The 18045-nt window shown below is 50.2% G+C and overlaps 5 protein-coding genes across 5 annotated transcripts, besides 2 other annotated features; 2 read left to right on the forward strand and 3 right to left on the reverse strand.

The window, feature by feature from the left end:
- Positions 1-48: 48 nt before the first annotated feature.
- NFIA_020500 (calcium/proton exchanger) lies at positions 49-1482 on the reverse strand (the record flags this gene model as incomplete). The annotated part of the gene is made up of 3 exons (XM_001265238.1): positions 49-121; positions 180-1027; positions 1090-1482. 3 exons carry the CDS (start codon positions 1480-1482, stop codon positions 49-51), a joined length of 1314 nt encoding a protein of 437 aa, XP_001265239.1.
- Positions 1483-2810: 1328 nt separating this feature from the next.
- Positions 2811-2838: a microsatellite.
- Positions 2839-4032: 1194 nt separating this feature from the next.
- Positions 4033-6378, reverse strand: NFIA_020510 (glucan endo-1,3-beta-D-glucosidase; the record flags this gene model as incomplete). Its single annotated transcript, XM_001265239.1, has 4 exons — positions 4033-4309; positions 4378-4439; positions 4503-6230; positions 6280-6378. 4 exons carry the CDS (start codon positions 6376-6378, stop codon positions 4033-4035), a joined length of 2166 nt encoding a protein of 721 aa, XP_001265240.1.
- Positions 6379-8833: 2455 nt separating this feature from the next.
- On the reverse strand, positions 8834-11781 carry NFIA_020520 (UTP14 family protein; the record flags this gene model as incomplete). Its single annotated transcript, XM_001265240.1, has 2 exons — positions 8834-9016; positions 9073-11781. The coding sequence occupies 2 exons, from the start codon at positions 11779-11781 to the stop codon at positions 8834-8836; spliced, it is 2892 nt and encodes a 963-aa protein (XP_001265241.1).
- A 298-nt stretch (positions 11782-12079) lies between these two features.
- On the forward strand, positions 12080-12545 carry NFIA_020530 (mitochondrial 54S ribosomal protein mL41; the record flags this gene model as incomplete). Its single annotated transcript, XM_001265241.1, has 2 exons — positions 12080-12268; positions 12336-12545. The coding sequence occupies 2 exons, from the start codon at positions 12080-12082 to the stop codon at positions 12543-12545; spliced, it is 399 nt and encodes a 132-aa protein (XP_001265242.1).
- Positions 12546-13333: 788 nt separating this feature from the next.
- On the forward strand, positions 13334-17075 carry NFIA_020540 (putative ubiquitin ligase; the record flags this gene model as incomplete). Its single annotated transcript, XM_001265242.1, has 2 exons — positions 13334-16339; positions 16404-17075. 2 exons carry the CDS (start codon positions 13334-13336, stop codon positions 17073-17075), a joined length of 3678 nt encoding a protein of 1225 aa, XP_001265243.1.
- A 405-nt stretch (positions 17076-17480) lies between these two features.
- Positions 17481-17500: a microsatellite.
- Positions 17501-18045: the final 545 nt, after the last annotated feature.

Here is an 18045-nt window from a genome sequence, read left to right on the forward strand (position 1 = left end):
ATCAATACTGATTCCCGGTCTGGAAGGTTGGCAGAGCGACTTGGTCGCTTAATTGGCAATAAGAGCATCGCCAGTAGGATCATCTGGGTAGACGTAGAACGCTAGCGCTAGGATCAGATACCTATGGCGCGGAAAGTTAGAAACTGGCTCATAGATCGAGAGGAGAGCGGACAACTTACATTCCCAAGCAAAGCCCACCCTCGAGATAATTGGACTTGCCGTCTTGGATGAGGAAGGTCACAACCAAGCTGGAGATGAAGAAGGCGACAGTTTCAAAGATGTGGAAGTTGAGAGTCATCTCAACGTTTAGGATCCAGCCCATGATGACAAGGAACGGTGTCACGAACAATGCGATCTGCAAGCTACTGCCGACGGCTACGCCGATAGCCAAATCCATCTTTCCTTTCCATGCGACGACGACGGCGGTGACATGCTCCGCAGCATTTCCAACAATGGGAATCAAGATAAGACCGATGAAGGTCCGGCTCATGCCGGTCTTCTCCACGATGCTGTCGATGCTTCCAACCAGGTAGTCGGCACAGATGGCGACAAGAATCGTGACGACAACCAGAGCAATGGTGGCGGCCAATGGGCTCAGAATATGATGCTCCTCCTCTTCTTCATGGTCCGCCTGATTCTCTGTATCGGGTCCCAGTCCGTCTTGAACCTCCTCAAACAGCTTTGTGTGCGTCTTGAGCTGGAAGTACAGGTACATGACGTATAAAACCAGGAGAATGATGGCGGTACCGTGCGAAAGAATCAGGATATTATTATCCGTCGTAGCTTTGGAGTGGGATGGTGACAGAGAGGCGTAGAGGGTGGCCGGAATGATCAACGAAGCAGAGGCAACCGTCATCATGGACGACATGGTGGACGCGACAGTACTGTTGAATGTCTGCTCGGAAAACCGGAGCCCACCAATGAAGAAACAGCATCCGAGCACAAGCAGGATGTTCGACAGGATACTGCCCAGCATGCTTGCCTGGACGACACGGATCTGGTTGTCCTTCAAAGCGATGATGCTGACCTACCATTGTCCTCAAAGTCAGCTATAGTTAAGCACAAAACGACTCGAACGGATAAACCCACAATCAGTTCGACCGCATTCCCGAAAGTAGCATTCATCAGTCCACCCAACGCCTGTCCCATAGTAGCCGCCAGTTCCTCAGTCGCAAAGCTCAGCAGAGACGCCAATGGGATGATCGCCAGGAAGTTCAACGAGAAGACAACCGTGCTGTCCCAGTGAAGCGCACCGGAGATGATACCAAGAGGCACAAACACGAGCAGCACGTTGACGTAGTCCCGCACGAGGGTCTCCCAGGTCAAGTGCATGACCTGCGCTGGGATGTTCAGCCAGCGTGGTCCACGTTTGTGGTGCCGATGCTGGCTCATGCCTGAATTGATGCGGGGAATATCATTGATCAGAGCATCCCGCTCATTGGGCTCTCCAACCCCGTTTGGAGAAGAAGAGAAGCCGGTCATACTGCGTTTTTTGGGGCCCCACGAGTGCCTGCGGAAGGCTGAACGGAAATTCCTCGCTGCTGCTGTATCAGATTCGACAGATCCGATTAGCCAAATTTCTTACAAGATTCGTCTCACTATTCTCTGCGGAAAGATTGTTCAAAAATTAAAAGAAAGACTGCTTGATAGACGAAAGAGGGCAAGGAGAGACTTAGAAAATGAAAAAGGATTTTACGGAATAGACGGAAGATACTCCGTATGATAAAAGAGGAAAAACGAGGGAATGAAGAATGGAAGTCACAAGTGGGGAGTTAAGAGAGAAAGGAAAAAGTGTAATACTTCCTGCGTAGTAGCAGTAGCAGTGGTGATGGAGATGATGATGAAGGTGTGGCACCTACACATTGGGATCCGACAGTGGCGCGGAAAACGACCAGGGAACGGCGGTAGGACTGGGGAAAAAAGTGGGTTAATCCTGAAATATGTAGGATACTAGACTAGCCGGTTAGTCTAGGATTGAATCTGATAGTCAGTCCTTGTCTGGAATCCTGGGACCCGACAAGAGAAAAACTCTGGAACCAGGGTGAAATTGCCAAAGTTCAGTTAAGTTAGGTAGTCTTAGCTCTCGGTTGGCAGGAAGGATTGGCGAAACCAAGACAACCGCACTGGTCTTGTCACGGAGGGGAATGCCCACGTTTCGCTGAAGAATTAGAGGGAATTTTACCTAGATTAATGCTGACGCGAACCAATCGAGATGATCATGGGCTAAAATTCAACTCAGATATTCTGCTCAATTGGAGACAGGGGGTCAAAGGAAGAGTGCGAAGAAACTAAGTAGATACACTAGAGAGGCACGGGGAACTGCAAGCAGCCAGCCACGTACGTACCTTGACTACGGGTTCGCGGAGGGATGTGGATGTGCGGAGATGCAGGTAGAAGCCTGTCAAAGACGAGGGAATTGTTCTGTCAGTTGAGCTTTCAATCTGGGGGATGGAATAAAGCAGAGTAACTGCAATTAGCCGAATCCGCAGTGCACAGCCTCAAAGCTGATGCTTTGATCCTCAAAGGAGCAGGAGTTTAAGGTGAGCTTTGAGCTTACCCTTGAACAGGACGCGAGCCTATTCCTGAAGCTAATAGTCTCGGCAGGGTACTCAAAGGTCTTGAATGCCCAGATGATGCGCAGGATTGGAAATTGGCGCTGGCAGCAATGCCTCTTTAGAAGACGGAGCTATGTACTAGAGTGGATGGTGTTGATCATCGACTGACCCGGAACATGGGCGTCAATTGTAGAATTACCAAGAGTATATCAAGTTGATGATCTTCAATCGACATATCAGACAGATACATATGCAATGATGATGTCGATGATGATGATGATGAAGTTGGCGCCAAAGTGATGCTTTACAGTGGGGCGTTTGCGAAAGCTCCAGCCACTAGCTTAACTCACATTGCAGTTGAGACATCAACAGTTAAGACTAGTATACGGAGTACGGAGTAGACTTAAAGCATTCATTCTTCTGGGAGACTATCTTAGGGCTTAGATATCCAATACCAATCGTAAAACTTTATGCATACAGAGTAAATCCACCAGACTCATCTCAACATGAAACTTCTCCATCCATTCATCGTAGAGCCCACGGTAGGACGAGTCGGTCCATCCACGGATTCTCCAAGGACAAAATCACGCCAAGATGCACTGCCACAATTAGACCCACCGACAATAGTAAGGTAAGCGATCATAGCGCCTGGACTATCTTACTTAGTCGTTTGTACAGTACCACATGTAAATCTCATTGATTAAGGATCATGTTAGACTAAACCATCAGACAGATTCAAACAGACTTGACAGCTCTCAGTGTAGTTTATACAGCGTGATGAACTGATGATAATACTCGGTGGGTTGTATGTGGAAGTCAACACGTGTCCGATGATTGATGCACCTCGTGCCGACAGTCCTATCTGCACTCCGCAGTGCACACGGAAATATATCGGCATCATGTGGCTTGACAACTCATTCATCCTAAGCGCAACCTTTTGTTTGCCCACTTACCCCATTTTTTGTAAAGGAATTGCTTATCATGCGCTGTGCTGTGATCTGGAGACTTGCTCGACTGGCCCAGATTGGTCTGGTTCATTCGTCCGTCACCACCCTTGCAAGCCACTGGATGTTGGCGCTATCAGATGCAGATCCAACGGTGACCTGCTCAGCCACGCCATATGTCTACCAGTTTGTACGGAGTAAGAAGCTCACGGATTCAGAGGCTGACATCCGATTTAGTGGCCCAAGCCACTGTAGAACACACCAAGGCTAATCTGTCATGTTCGATTACCACTTTAGTCTATGAATATCCTCGAACATCCTACTCTCATATAGTCCATAGATACATGTGCGCAGAAAGCGTTCATGCGATCACTAAATAAGTCAGAAGATACAACGAATTCCTCCGCAATAAAATTCACGCGTATACTCCCTGTAGACTAGTGTCAAGCGACATAAACCGCCGAAGTTGCGGACAAGTTAGGATGGCACAGCACCGAGTCCTACTGCGTATCAGCAAACCCCTCGGTATACTCTCAATCGATAAACTCACCTGCTGCATAGGCAAGGTACCACGTCCGGCTTGCTCCTCCGTCAATCCAGCTGTAGTCGAAGTTGGGCTGTGTGAAAAAGTTCCACGAAGCGGCTGGGTCCACCAGTGCGAGATTGGCGTACAGAACGCCCTTCCACCCGCCTACCACGTTCTCGGCTGGGTCTGGGCCGTTGCTTGCAAACATGGCATCCCATTCCTCCTTCACAAACTTCTTGCTGCGAGTAAACGCAGAACAGGGGAGGATGGGTAGCATATGGATCCTGTGTCAAAAATCAGCAATGCAGGTCTTGATAGCGTCAATGGCAATGAAGGGCTCAAAAGTTCATACCCCTGAATATACTCCAGGTTGTTGCCAAAGTAAGTAGTATGGTCCACCTTGTTTTCGAACAACTGCAAGAAATTGTCAGTTGGAGACTAACCCCACAAGACATACGGTAACAATTCTTGACTTACTATGCCCGTAACTTTGTTGGCAATGAAGTTCGCCGGCTGGTTCTTGTTGTCGCTTTCCATCAAAAAGTAATTCCGCATGCTTCGGCGCAAAATGCCCAGCATCAAGTTGCCTCGCGCCTCCATACTAACATCCCCAATAGTCTTTCCCCACATCTTCAGAGCGTACGCAAACATCGCATCTTCCGACGTGGACTCCTCGTCTTTGCCGTCAAAGGACTCGAAAAGACCCTTTGCCCAAGAATGGCCGTGGAACCAGTCGAACCCGCGCGAGAACGGAAAGAGCGGATCGTTTCCGGCTGAGTTTCCAGCGTCACGGACAAGCATATTGACCCAATCTTTGCTGGTTTCCAGCCACTGCGGATCCATGGATCCTATGATTGCAGCAGCATGGATGAAGTACCCGTAGTGGAAATGATGGTCGTTGTACAGCGTATTCCCAAAATCAGCCCCCAAGTCACCAGTGGCATAGCTGGCAGAGGATACCACTCCTTTCCAGACATTGTCGTAGACAAGGGGAAACTGTTGCCTGTTGTCAATGAAACGGGCAAAGGACTGCTTCAACCGCGCAAGGCCCTCGGCCGCAAGAGTGCTGTTACCCCCCAGTTTGTCAACTGTGTACAATAGGGTGGCAAACTTGCTCAGAGCCTTGCCGCTGAAATACATGCTATTGAGATCGGTCTGAGCATCCATATCTTGTTGAAGTTCTGTGGGAGCTGCAGCCAGGATGACCTGCTGGGCAGCGGGCGCTATGCTGTCAATGCTGCCTCCCGAAACCGACCATGGGGCAAAACCCATGGAAATGGGGAGCTCGGGCTCAACCATTGTCCAGTATTCCCCAATGACTGCGGTCGCCTGGCCTTTGGTGGTGGTTCTAAGTGTGATATTCGTCGCTCGGCTTTGTGTACTGGCGTCAAACGATTCCATGTGATGTGGGAGAGCAAACATCAGCAGCGGGGTGCTTTGCGCATCCTTTCCTGCCTTAGCCCACATCAGGTTGTACGTTCCAGTGCTCTCAGATACTGAGCCCATGACCGCGCCCTCGACAGCATAAACACCTGAAGAGTTATCGTAGAACTTCTCACCAGATGCGCCAGCCGGGTTCTTGGCCACCTGGATCGTGCCCGACCAGCCGGCGGGCCCAATGATCTCGCTGTTTGACACCAATTGTAGCTGCGGATCAGTCCCATCGTCAGGGGTTGCGTAGAGAAGCCATGATGTTCCATCTTCAAGGGATAGGCTGTATTTGAATATACCAGCACGTGGGGACCCAGCAGTTACCATTTTGTTGAAGAAGACGCCGCTCTGGATCTTGGGTTGCAAGTTGCTGTAAATGCCAGTCACGAATCCCATACCCTGCACTACAGGAATGGTGATGCTCTGAGATGAGCTGGCGGAAGGTCGTAGAACCGCGTTGGCCGAGAAGGGAAGCGGATTTTCAGTGGTGAGTACGGTAGATGCCCCCAGTTCACTTGCTGAAAGAATAACGGAATGGATGCCGATCGGATTGACATAATATGATATGGGGCTACCAGGAATTGCTGTATTGACCGGGCCCTGCGCGACTACGTTACTCTCGACATGAGAGATCGCCATGCCATAGCTCTGTGACGTTCCACCTCCCCTCACCCAAGCAACGCTGTAGGGGTGCGTAAAAGTACTGTTGGTTTGCGTTCCCAAGAAGAGCCCACAATAGAACTTGTTCGTCTCAACAGGAGTGTCCGTGTTGACCTGTACGGATCAGACAATGCCATCAGAATAACAGGCTTCGGGAGCTTACGATTCCATTCTTAGGTACGGGATGATCGTTCCTCGAGCCAATCGTGTTGGGAATCGGACCAGTCGACACTGGTACAAAGACGTCTTGACCATTTGCCATGTTGGTAGCGGCAGCTACTCATACCTCGTCAGTCAACAAATCAGTGACTGGTGTTGCGGATGGACAACTCACCTAATACTGACTCAGTGGATGACTGACTCTGCTGAGCTGCGTCGCCTGACGTTGCGGAACTTGTCGTCTGGCTTTCAACAGAAGACGAAGTTTCACTCGCTGACATCGAGTCAGAAATCAAGCTTATGTGCATCTGCAATCTCAGACTAACCTGGTTCCAAAGTGCTAGACAAGTTACCGTCTGGAGATGAATAATCTGGCCTAGCCGAGCCAGTATTCTGACCGGTCGATTCTTCGTTGGCTGTAGTCGAGCTTGAGCTGGCAGTTGGCACCACTGGCGGGCTGGTGATTAGTGGCAGTGTGTCCTCTGAGATTGAGGGCTCTGAGGGTGAAGATGAGGTTACAACTGGGGGATTCGTAGTCGGATGCTTGGTGGGAACGGCTTGAGTTGGCGGCTTTAGGCCCGATAATAACAAATCCAGCACACCGGGTTTAGAACCACCTTGAGGATGCAGCAACGGGTCCAATAGATGGCCCAATTTCAAGTCAGTAGGAAAGGGCTGCTCTGCAGAGCGCCCCTCACGTTCCAAACTCGTCGGATAGAACTATTCGAGGTAAGTGACAGCCACGGGCGGGAAATCTATGAACTTACTGCGCGTGCCTCGGGTACTCGCAATCTAGCCTCCTGCGTCGTGGGAGGATATTGGGTCCTGAACTCAACGGTACTGGTCGGCTCGACCGACCAAGGTAGGGAATGTACTGTCTCTGACGCTAAAAGCCAGGTCAGCATGACTGTAGAGCGCCACATGGTTGCCGCGACCATCCTCCTGGCGTGCCTGTGGCGACAGATATCGAAGGACCAGTTGTCTCAAGACCTCAAAGAAGCGCAAGACAACGATACGAAAAGTTACGTATACTGATTTAGTGTTGCAAGGAAAGAATTGAATAGGACCCTTTGTCCCAGGGTCTGAGGTGAACCAGGCCGCAGAGCGCCGCTCTGGAGCCTCAAAGGAGCGAATGCACAGAAGGCAGAATGAGAGTTTAGATGTCAAGTGGAAGTAAAGGAGTGGTGATAGGATTATGGCTTGCAATGAGAGGAAAGAGAGCGATGGGAATGAGTGTATTCAACCCGATTCGTGGCACATAACGTATACTTCTAGTACACTTCCTCTTGGGATAGGCCGGACAACTCGAGGTGAGAGTCGCGAAAGAAACAAAAGGACAGACGAGGCCCAGTAGGGCCAGATAAAGGAAAACATTGCTCACAAATATCAAAATCTCAAATTCCAGTCACGACTAGCGAGAATCTCACCAGGCCGAAGTAGGCTGTTCCCCGTGAGGGTTACCGGATGACCCAAGCTTTGTCTAGTGGACAGACAGCGGAAGGTGACGCGGATGTAGATCTAAACAGACTGTCAGTCAATTGATTGGACTCAATGTGCGATTAGCAGTATGCGTGGTGGACTCGAAAGGGCAAAACAATGCAGGGACGAGGGCACTGGAATGCTTTATCATGGTGATCCGCGTACCAAGCAATCCTGACTAACGGTTGCTAGAGAGGCATCTAGCCGCAAATCTTTCTCCGCAGACTGGTATGAGAGATGGATGACTTACTTACAGGATGCAAATGATTCAATCGGGTGATGCGATCGATGAAAAGGAGGATAGAATGATCGATGATGGAAGATGTAACTGTCGCTGTCGAATCCATTCTGGGCAGGAAGGGTGTGGAGCGGAGCAGGCAGCTGAATAGTCGAATCTTGCAGGCAGATCCATACGCCAACGTAAGCCACACATGAGAGGACTCGTATGGACCGGAAATACGGAGGGTTTGAGGTACATATTGATCGTCAAATTTGTAAAAGATTTCGTCAGGGGTAGGACAGATGCGTAGTTGGATCAAAGGTTATCCGCACATTCCACCATGTTGAGCAGTCGATGCTTGGACAACCTCATGGCTAATGGCGTAATCAGTCAGGTGAAAAACTTTCATAAACTGGTCACCGAGTAGTTTGGCAGGTTTCCGATAATCATTGAGGCCACATGGCTGCTTCGTTTGGGATTCTGTCACCAGAGATCAAAGGAAAGGATACACCAAAGGTTGAGGTTGCAATTGCTGGGGAAGTGAGCTCGTGCGGCTTGTCCTACAGCAACCCCGACATCGCTCACCCGACCTGATCATCTACCTCTATCTACAAGACTACACCTTTGCTTGCGCATGCAAAAACTATCATGCAGACTATGATGATCTACTATTTTGCAGGAAGTACAGATGATTGTGGAAGTTCGAAATATCTGTTCCAATACGCTCCAGGAACGCCGTTCATTACCCCAACTTTTGACACGTTGGTATTGTGACACAACCTAGCGCGTTATAGCACCCAACGCAGCATGAGTATCACAACTATAAAACACAAATCTATAGGGCCCGAAAGGAGATGCTTTAAATCATGGGCTTCTCCATTGGCTTGATGATGCCCTGTTTGATCATCACGCGAGGCTTGGTTGCGTTTTGCAATGTCTCCTTGGTAGACCATTCAGGGCCGATGGGCAGACGCAATGATCTTTCGTACTGTGCCTTGGTCTCGAAAGGATGAGGAAGCTGAGTCGCCATATACTTGGTGTTCTAAAAGAGATCAGTATTCAATCACTCTTGAATCGGTGGAAACGGGAATCGCTTACCTTCCTGATGCGTTTCTCGTTGATGATGACCCGAGAAAGCTTTGCATCCTTTCGGTTCTCAGGCTTGACACCTTCAACCTTGGTCAGGACCTTCTTCTGTCGCCTTTGCTCCCTCTTGCTGACTCCTTCACCGGTCCAGCTGCCCCATCCAGGAAGGGTCTCGTCGATGACCTTGTCACCCTCCTCTTCGATGGTTTCGAGCTTGTCTTGCTCGAACTCTTGGACTACCTCATCTCCAGCGAACGCTCTCTTCACAAGATCATGATTCTTGAGTAGGACTGGCAGACTCTCCTCGTCATCGCTGCCATCGTCGTCCTCGGCTTGGCCTTTCTTATAGCTGATAGTCGACTGATCCTTCTGTTTCTTAGGAGCCTCGACAGTCTCAGCGCCAAGAGTGACATCGATAGTCTGCTGCGAATCATCCGCTGTTGCGCGACGGTTGTTTCGCTTTGTCTGCACCAGCCAAGGATTTTCCTCTTCCGCAGTAGTCTCCTTTTGCTCAGGTGCGCCACCAGATGGCCGCGCAGCCTGGGTTTTCCCCGAGCGCTCAGATGATTTCTTCTTGTTAGACTGATTGACGACAATGCCGACCTCTTGATCAGCCGCGGCGTCCGCCTCATCATCGGAACCTGGTGCCTCTTCAAACTCATTCTTGGGCAACGATTTTTGTTTCTTGTCCTTGCCAGTTTTGTCATCCTGAGACTGGCCGAATTTACGCCGACCAACCTCAGAGTCTGCTTCAGACTGCGACTCTTCTTCGCCGCGAAGTTCTCGGTTGAGTCGTCGAATTTCAGCATCATTTTGGGCTTTGCGTGCGGCCTCTGCGTTCTGCATGAATTTCATGGAGAAAAGTTTTGCATGTGGACCAGTTATCTCTGAGGCATCCACATCATCCCCCTCCAGGCCGTCAAGTTTCTTGCGTAGTTTCTGCTTCTCAGCATCAGAGCCTGCATCTTCTGCCCAAGGATCTTCGTCTTCCGACTCTGAACTGGAGGAACCCAGGTAATCCTCATCCGCTCGGGAAACACTCTTCCCTTCAATTCGCCTCCGCAGCTCTTCTTCCTTCAGGGCCTGTTCTGCTGCACCGCGTCGAGCGTCCTCGTCCCAAGCGGTACGGCCAGTCTGCTTGAGGCTCTTTGCCCACTTGCTATCCTTGTGTTTGGCGCCCATTCTAGCCTCAGCTCGGCGGCGCTCACTCAACTCTCGATCTTCCCCCTCCAAGTCCACGCCAGCTTCCAGAAGAGCTTGTCTTTCCTGCTGCTCTAGACGCTCGCGCTCCTTGCGATGCACACGGCGATACGACTTGCTTTTGATCTTCTTGATTCGCTTGGCCCGTACTTCTTCACGGAATAGCAAATCTCGTTGCTTGCGCAACTCTGCTCGACGGGCTCTAATTTCCTCAATGGGCAACTTTCGTGCCTGCAGCTCCTCAAATTCCTGAACCTGCTCCTCAGTCGATTTGCCGCTCGGATCCGCAAGACCACTTTCAACTAGGATATTTTGAATCGTAGCTTCGAGATCCGTCTGCGGCTTCGTAGGGCCGATTCGGTGTGTTTGCTGGGCATCGGGATCAGGTAGAGGGAACATCAGGTGTTCCGCTCGTCGATTAGCCTTGACAGTCTCGAGCCAGCGGTTCAATGTCTCTTTGCTCTTTTCGTATGCTGCTGCTCGGTCCAGCCGATCTTGATGACGTTTTGCCAGGGGCGCGTCCAGTTTACCAGGTATTCCAGATGACTGCTTGTGAGAAGACGGGGTCGCGTCGACATGCTTTAATGAGCTCTTTAGACGGGAGTCGGTGATGGAGGGCAAGAGGTCGGCAATAGTAAGCTTTCGTGACGAAGTCAGTCCGTACTCCGTAGGCTTAGCGTGCTCTTGTGCGCCTCCTGTTCTCCGAGTTGGCTTGTTTGTAGATTCTGGCTCCAGGGCATTGACGAAGCTCTGTAGTTTTGAAAGACCGTGCTCATCTACTTCGTCGGCCTCGTCACCTGACATTGATAGCCCGCTTTCCTCGTCAGATTCATCGTCGCTCTCTTCGCTGTCCGAGTCATATTCCTCCGACTCATCTGGTTCAGCCTGCTTCTTTTTAGATGCTGCGGCCTTTTCCTTCTCCTCCTCAGCTGTATTTAGATCCCAGGCAGTAGTAAGATCGATGGCATCCTCTCCAAGATCGTCATCATCTTCGTCCATATCTTCGTCTTCCTCCTCTGATTCCTCGACATCCTCGTCCAGGTTGATTTCGCGCACGCGTTTGGATTTCTTCGGCTTCGGCTTCGAACCGGCATTGGTTGTCGAGCTTCCGCGAAATGTAAAGCCCTCAAAGCGTTCTTCGTCGCTTGAGCCCAAGGCCTCGTCACTGTCCAACTCTTCGTCGTCATCGCTGTCGACGTGGCCCAATCTCCACCTGTGCCCCTCTCCGTCACTGCCGGCGTTACTGCTCAGTTCTGATTCATCATCGCCCCCAAATCGACGACGTTTGTTATCGGGGCCATCCGAGTCGTCCATATCACGGTTGGGGTTCCGTTTGCGCTTGGAAGGGTCATGGATCTTGCCTAAGCGGTTGCGCCTTACTCCTAATTTATCGGTGACCTGGCTTTCTGCGATTGACAGCGCATTCAGTGCTTTTTTTCCGGTGTTCTTTTTGGGGACCGGCTTTTTGGAAGACTGATCCTTGTCCTTCGGACCCCGCAACTGAGTTTGTCTGCGAGGCATCGTGTAGTCTCGACGGTAGAAAAATTAAAAACACAATCAAGACCAAAGTCAACAAGTAAATATGAGAGCCTGAAAATGTGGCTACTCAGACTCAAACAACGAGTGCGGAGTGCAGCACTGGTCAACTCCATAAAAATAATTTTTAAACTAAGATCTTGCGGGCAGCGGAAAAAAAGGTTCTCGGCGCGGCGGAGCTAAGTAGCGCCGCCCGACTTGCACGACCTTTTCACAACCCCGACGACGGTCACATCCTCGACGGCTGCATTTATCGCACTACTGCAGCGCCGCATCTCACACAATGGCAATGTTCAAGCCTTCGCAACCGATGATGGCGCGATTGCGCCTGACCACCAAGCAGGTCAATGGCGGTTACTACAAGGGAAACCGGACCGGATCAATGGGTTACTTCGCGAAGAACGGCTCTTATGTGATTGATTGGAAGAAAGTCCGCACATATGTCGTCCCTGAAAATCTGGCTGATTTCAAGGTGCGTTGCTTAAGATTAGTCATGAAAATTCGACTTCTAGCATCTGAACTAACATCTTCCGAACCAGCTCACGCCGTTTGTGACGAAACGCATGGCCCCGACAAAGGGCAAGTACACGAGAGAGATTGAGAAGAACGGCAGAACGGTTATCGTCGAGCGAGCGTTTGGTGCGAAGGACTATCTTGACATGTGGGCTTCGGATAACGGACAAGAAGTGCTGGAGCAGGAACGACTCGAGCAAGAATCAGCAGCGAGCGAGGCGGCCTCCCGCCAATGATTGCTCGGCTTGCGGTGTCGAGTCATATTATATCTTTCAATCGGTTCGAATGAGGCAGGTTGGAGGAAGACGATGGTTGACCGGCTACGAATCCCGGCGTTGTCGACATCCCCAAGTCCGATACATCCACGATCTCCGATCTACGAGTGTATTATATGTACAGTATGAGCGTTGGTGCTTGCTGCGTCGCGGCCGAGTCCGCAGTCTTTCACGATGTCATTGCCAGCTATGTGAATGGTGGCTACTGCAGTGGACGATTCAGCATTTCCCCTGGTGTTTACTTCGTTAAACGGCGCAATTTTGGTTTTTGGCATCTTACAAGACATGTCCATGGTTCATTGTTATACCAGCTATAATTTACAATCAACCCACAATATCAACAAGTACTAAGGAAATTGATACTAAATATATGCACAGTAGGGTAAGGAAGCGTTACTTATTCCAATCTAGAAATTGATTTGAGGATAACAAATCAATCTCCTGAGGTAGTCTTTGGCGATGTTCTGATGCGTGGCATTTAGATCTTGCCCGCCTTGGCAGTGCTGATTGAGCGCCAGATCAGGCACATAGTGCGTGTCCCTAACACTACGGGCCGCTGAGCTGTATATGTCATAGCCCCGAGCCATCTCCATCTCACTCACCATATTTCTCCAAACAATCCCAGCATCGCTCGGGCAAAGGCATGGGGTCACTTCTGTCTTAAATCCATCACCTGCAGTGACCTCGCAACCCGTGGACGACCAGGACTTGTTAGCCAGAACCAGGAGACCTGCAAGACGACAATAGTTATGTTCCTGTCTTTCACCGGAAACTCTCGCCGTCCGCGGCAGGTCAATCTCGGAGGTCGTAATACGAATCCTTTCGCTGCCTACCCTTCCGGGCGACATCCTCCTCAGGGACCGAGCGCACAGAATACCCTTGCCATCGCACAACAGGAGCGGCTACTAAGACAGCAGGAGAGAGAGCGTCTGGGAGCAACACGGAAGATACAGCGGATATGGCGGGGCTACCGGAGCAGGAAGCTCGCTCACAATACGTGGCGGACAGAATGGGATACTGCTGAGAGGCAAAGGACAGGGTCGCCTCTGCCTTTTGAGGATAAGACTAGGACGCCTGACGCTTTCCTGCAGCCATCTCTAAGATATGGAACAGCGGCCGAGTGCCTTTCACAGTTACGGCTTCTCATGCAGTTTGTGGAACCATGGAATACCAGTGACATTGTCCGTCTGGTGTACTATGCCAATGCCTTTCAGATGACCCTGCATGAGGTACCTACGATAGCGACCGAGGGCGAATGGACGACTCCACTCTGCCGTCTTGCGAAAACGACACTGCGGGTATTACGCTCAGTCTTGTCTTCTATCGTGCCCGATTTTGCGGTTCCTCATCTTGTCGGGTTGCTGGTCTTCCTCACAAACTTGATTCCTAAACAGATGGCACGGCTAGCTGAAGACTATTATTCTGTTATGGCAATGATCACAAGGAACATAGGATCGTTATCCCAACGATGTCATGTATCTCAGGAGAGCCTTGCTCAGAGCGTCCTCGCTTTGTTGCGACCCATTACTTCCGAGACTCTCACTGCTTATGAGTGGTTCGCCAGGAGTTACCTCACTATCCCAGACTTGTCGACGTATCTTGGAACGCTTGATCAATTAGCGGGTAACATAAATTACAAATTGTTGCTTTCTGCCTTGGGGCCTTTGCAGTCCCGATTTCGAGAACGTCCTCAAAGTGTCACGGATCTGGACGCACGCCTCTGGCTCCTTGCATACATCATCTACTTTCACCAATATGCGAATGGGATCCAGGCTGGGCAGCAAGCAGTGGAACCGGAATTCGTGAAGATCGTATCAGAACTCCTGAATTCCACCGCTGTGCATCTCTCGCGGCGACTCGAGGCAGATGACGTGATCGACAATGATGACACGGAGGAGACTCCATTGCACCCCTTTGTCAAGGAACAAATTTCTAGCCTTGTCAACCAAAGTAGGATTACAGGACTTCTGTCGCAACTCCAGTCAACGCATCTCTCCCAAGGGGACCTGGCCAACTCCGAGTCGGATGCGTCTAAAGAGGCAAAGATTCTGGCAACCTATGCCCTCACCCTCCTGAGAGTGTTTCCCCGCCGGGGAGACGACATTCGTATGTGGCTATACTTAGGATCGGCTACATCCGGGGATCAAAGGGCAGGTCATCCAGGTTCTCGAATCCCAGCAATCAAATACTTTTGGCATGCGTCTCGATCTAGCAGGATCTTTGACAAGATCAGCCGAGACTCCACCAAAGTACTTCCCTTATTGAAACCGGCCGATGAATCTCGGGAATCCGGGCTGTCAATGACCCAAGCCGAGAGAGACGAGGAATGGACGATTATCCTGCTCTTTCTGGAGCTCTACACCTTTGTTCTGAAAGTGATGGACGACGAAGAATTTTTTTCCAGCCAATCTTCCTTCACAGCTTCGTCAAACTCGAGAGTTTCGTGGACCAAGGAGAGCGCACTGCCCTTGAAGGACATCAAAGACATGACTGTATTTCTCAAGAATCTCGCATTCACACTCTACTGGAACTCGGCGGACCTAAATGAACGCGAGGCGCCTCAGACGGCCGGAGGAATTCAAAGCTACTTCACTGGTGCTGTCTCGTCTTCTGATGCCATCACCAGTGTCAAGGACCTTGAGATGCGGAACAAAGAGAAGGGTCTCCCAGGTGTTACTGGTATTCCGCTTGACTACTTCAAGGGACTTGTCACAGGACTTTTGAGAATGATTCATGAGCGCGATTCGAGACGCAAGTTCCTTCCTGATGGACATTGGTTAATGACCAACCGCTTCGATATGGAAGGCTTCATACCAGCCGTTGTAGCGGAAGAGGAGAATCGCCATCAACTCCAAGATGAGGACGAGGACGAGGATCAGGATGATTGGATGAGAGATGACGAATACGAGCCTCTGAATCTTATCGGGACCGGTCGTGCTCAGCAGACTCGCCGTATTGAGGCACTCAGGCGGCGTCAGCAACAGGCCGCTCGCAGGAAGCAGCTTGAAGCTGTCGCTCCTAGGCTGGAGATCCTAAGGAACATGCCTTTCTTTATTCCCTTTGCCACCCGAGTACAAATTTTTCGAGAATTCATCTACCGGGATCAGATGCGCCGAAGACAGGGATATATAGACCCGGATGCATGGCGGATGTCTGTGGCTCAGGCGTCCATGGGTCGCATGATCGATGGCCGGCCCGCAGCGCAGGATATCTTGAGTCGTCATCATGCAAATATTCGGCGGGAGAGCGTATTTGAAGACGCATTCGACCAATTCTACGAGTTAGGTGAAGGTTTGAAGGAGCCGATTCAGATCAGCTTCATCGACAAGTTCAACACCGTGGAGGCCGGAATCGACGGCGGGGGTGTAACCAAAGAATTCCTTACTAGTGTTACCAATGAGGCTTTCAAGTCCGGAAGCGAGCCAAAGCTATTCGAGGAAAACGATCAACACTTGCTCTACCCTAACCCTGCCGCTGTTGAGCAACGACGAGAAGTTCTGCGGCAGCTCGGGTTCGTTGAGAACAGCCCGGAATGGAATGAGAAAGTTCGGGATCTACTTAGACGGTATGAGTTCCTGGGTCGGATTATCGGAAAGTGCTTGTACGAGGGGATACTGGTCGATGTGAACTTTGCGTCCTTCTTCCTTCTGAAATGGGCCTTGACTGGTGGCGCAGGATCAGCGCAGAGGGAAACAGCCTATCGCGCAAATCTCAACGACCTGAAGGATCTTGACCAGGGGTTGTACCAAGGATTGGTCAGTGGATTAATCCCTTTATTCGAGTGATGTGGCAATGTGCTAATTCTCTACTTCTCTACAGCTGCAACTCAAAAATTACACCGGGGACGTGGAAGATTTTGCGTTGAACTTCACGGTCACAGACACCATACCACTTCCAAACGGAGGCACTCGCACCGTCACCCGAGATCTGAAAAGCAACGGATCTGACATTCCAGTGACCAACCAGAATCGCCTCGTTTATATCTCTTACATTGCTCGATATCGTCTGCAGGTACAGCCTGCATTGCAGACAAATGCATTCCTGCAAGGCCTGGGACACATCATTCAGCCGTCTTGGCTATCGATGTTCAATCAATCCGAGTTGCAAACCTTGGTCAGTGGGGAGTCCGGAGATATAGACGTTGCGGACCTGAGACGCAACACACTCTACGGAGGGGTGTATACCATTGGCGACGACAAGGAAGAGCATCCGACCGTCAAGCTTTTCTGGCAGGTCATGGAGGAGATGTCGAACGAGGAACGGCAAAAAGTGCTGCGATTCGTGACGTCGACCCCTCGAGCACCATTGCTAGGGTTTAGCCATCTAAACCCGCGATTCAGCATCCGCGACTCCAGTGAAGACCAGGACCGATTGCCCAGCACTAGTACCTGCGTGAACCTGCTCAAGCTGCCACGGTATACAAACGCCAAGGTTCTGCGGGAAAAGCTGCTTTATGCCATCAATTCGGGGGCTGGCTTTGACCTCAGCTGAGGTTGGGGATTATTGCGGTGATATGGTTGGCTGATTATTGCCACTACTTGTTTTGCCATAGAGGAGTGCTTGAGAATATCAGACATTAATGTTCTGCGTTGCATAGCTGAGGCGTCATAGGGCTTTATCTTTGTTGTGTTGTTTCATTGATGGGCTTCCGTCCCCCATGGGTGCTCGGGTTCGATCTCTTTGTCGATGCGCTCCTCCCATTTGATGTCAATAACAGCTTTTACTCTTTTTACACTCATGGGACATGCTTCAACAACCGTAACTCCTTCGTCTCTGTGGTTTTGTACATGGTCGTCTCTTACCATAGTTGCCGCTCAAGCCAGGCCCTTGAAGCGGCGAGAGTAGATTACCATAAATAGACTAGCGTGGCTTACCACCCTTGAATTTTCCAGAAGGAAAAAAAAAAAAAAAAAAAATTCAACGCCAAAATTCAAAGAAAAAAAGACAGAAAGGAAAAAAAAAGTTCGTCACCAATAATCCACTTTTTTTTCCCTCTGCCTTTCGCTCTTTCCCTTTTTCTCTCTTTTCTCCCCTCCTCTCTCATTTCACCTTTTCTGCTGTCATCACCAGCAACTCTTCTTCTTTCTTCTTCTTCTCTTAAAAAAAGGTCCTTTACTTTCTTCTTTTTCGAATCCGTCGAAAGAGAGAAAATAAAAAACTCCTAAAAAAAACCCGGAAAATCGTATAAAAAAAAGGTTGACTATCTCAAGTCGAACTCTTTTCCGCCTATCTCGAACTGTGCGGTGTGTCTCTGTGTGTGTGGAAGATTTTCTTCGTCCGCCGCCTTTTCTTCATCCCTCGTGATCGCGTCACTTCACCTCGTCCATCTCCATCAATCACCTCTCGATCTCGTTAGACGATTTCATATACACTGTACGTTTTGACTCTGTGTTGCGTTTATAAATCCTTGGCCTTCTTAGGAGCTTGTGATATCTGTCCGGTTGCTTGACGCAAATCACTG

Source organism: Aspergillus fischeri, genomic scaffold, assembly GCF_000149645.3.
Source record: "Aspergillus fischeri NRRL 181 1099437636249 genomic scaffold, whole genome shotgun sequence".
Taxonomy (NCBI): domain Eukaryota; kingdom Fungi; phylum Ascomycota; class Eurotiomycetes; order Eurotiales; family Aspergillaceae; genus Aspergillus; species Aspergillus fischeri.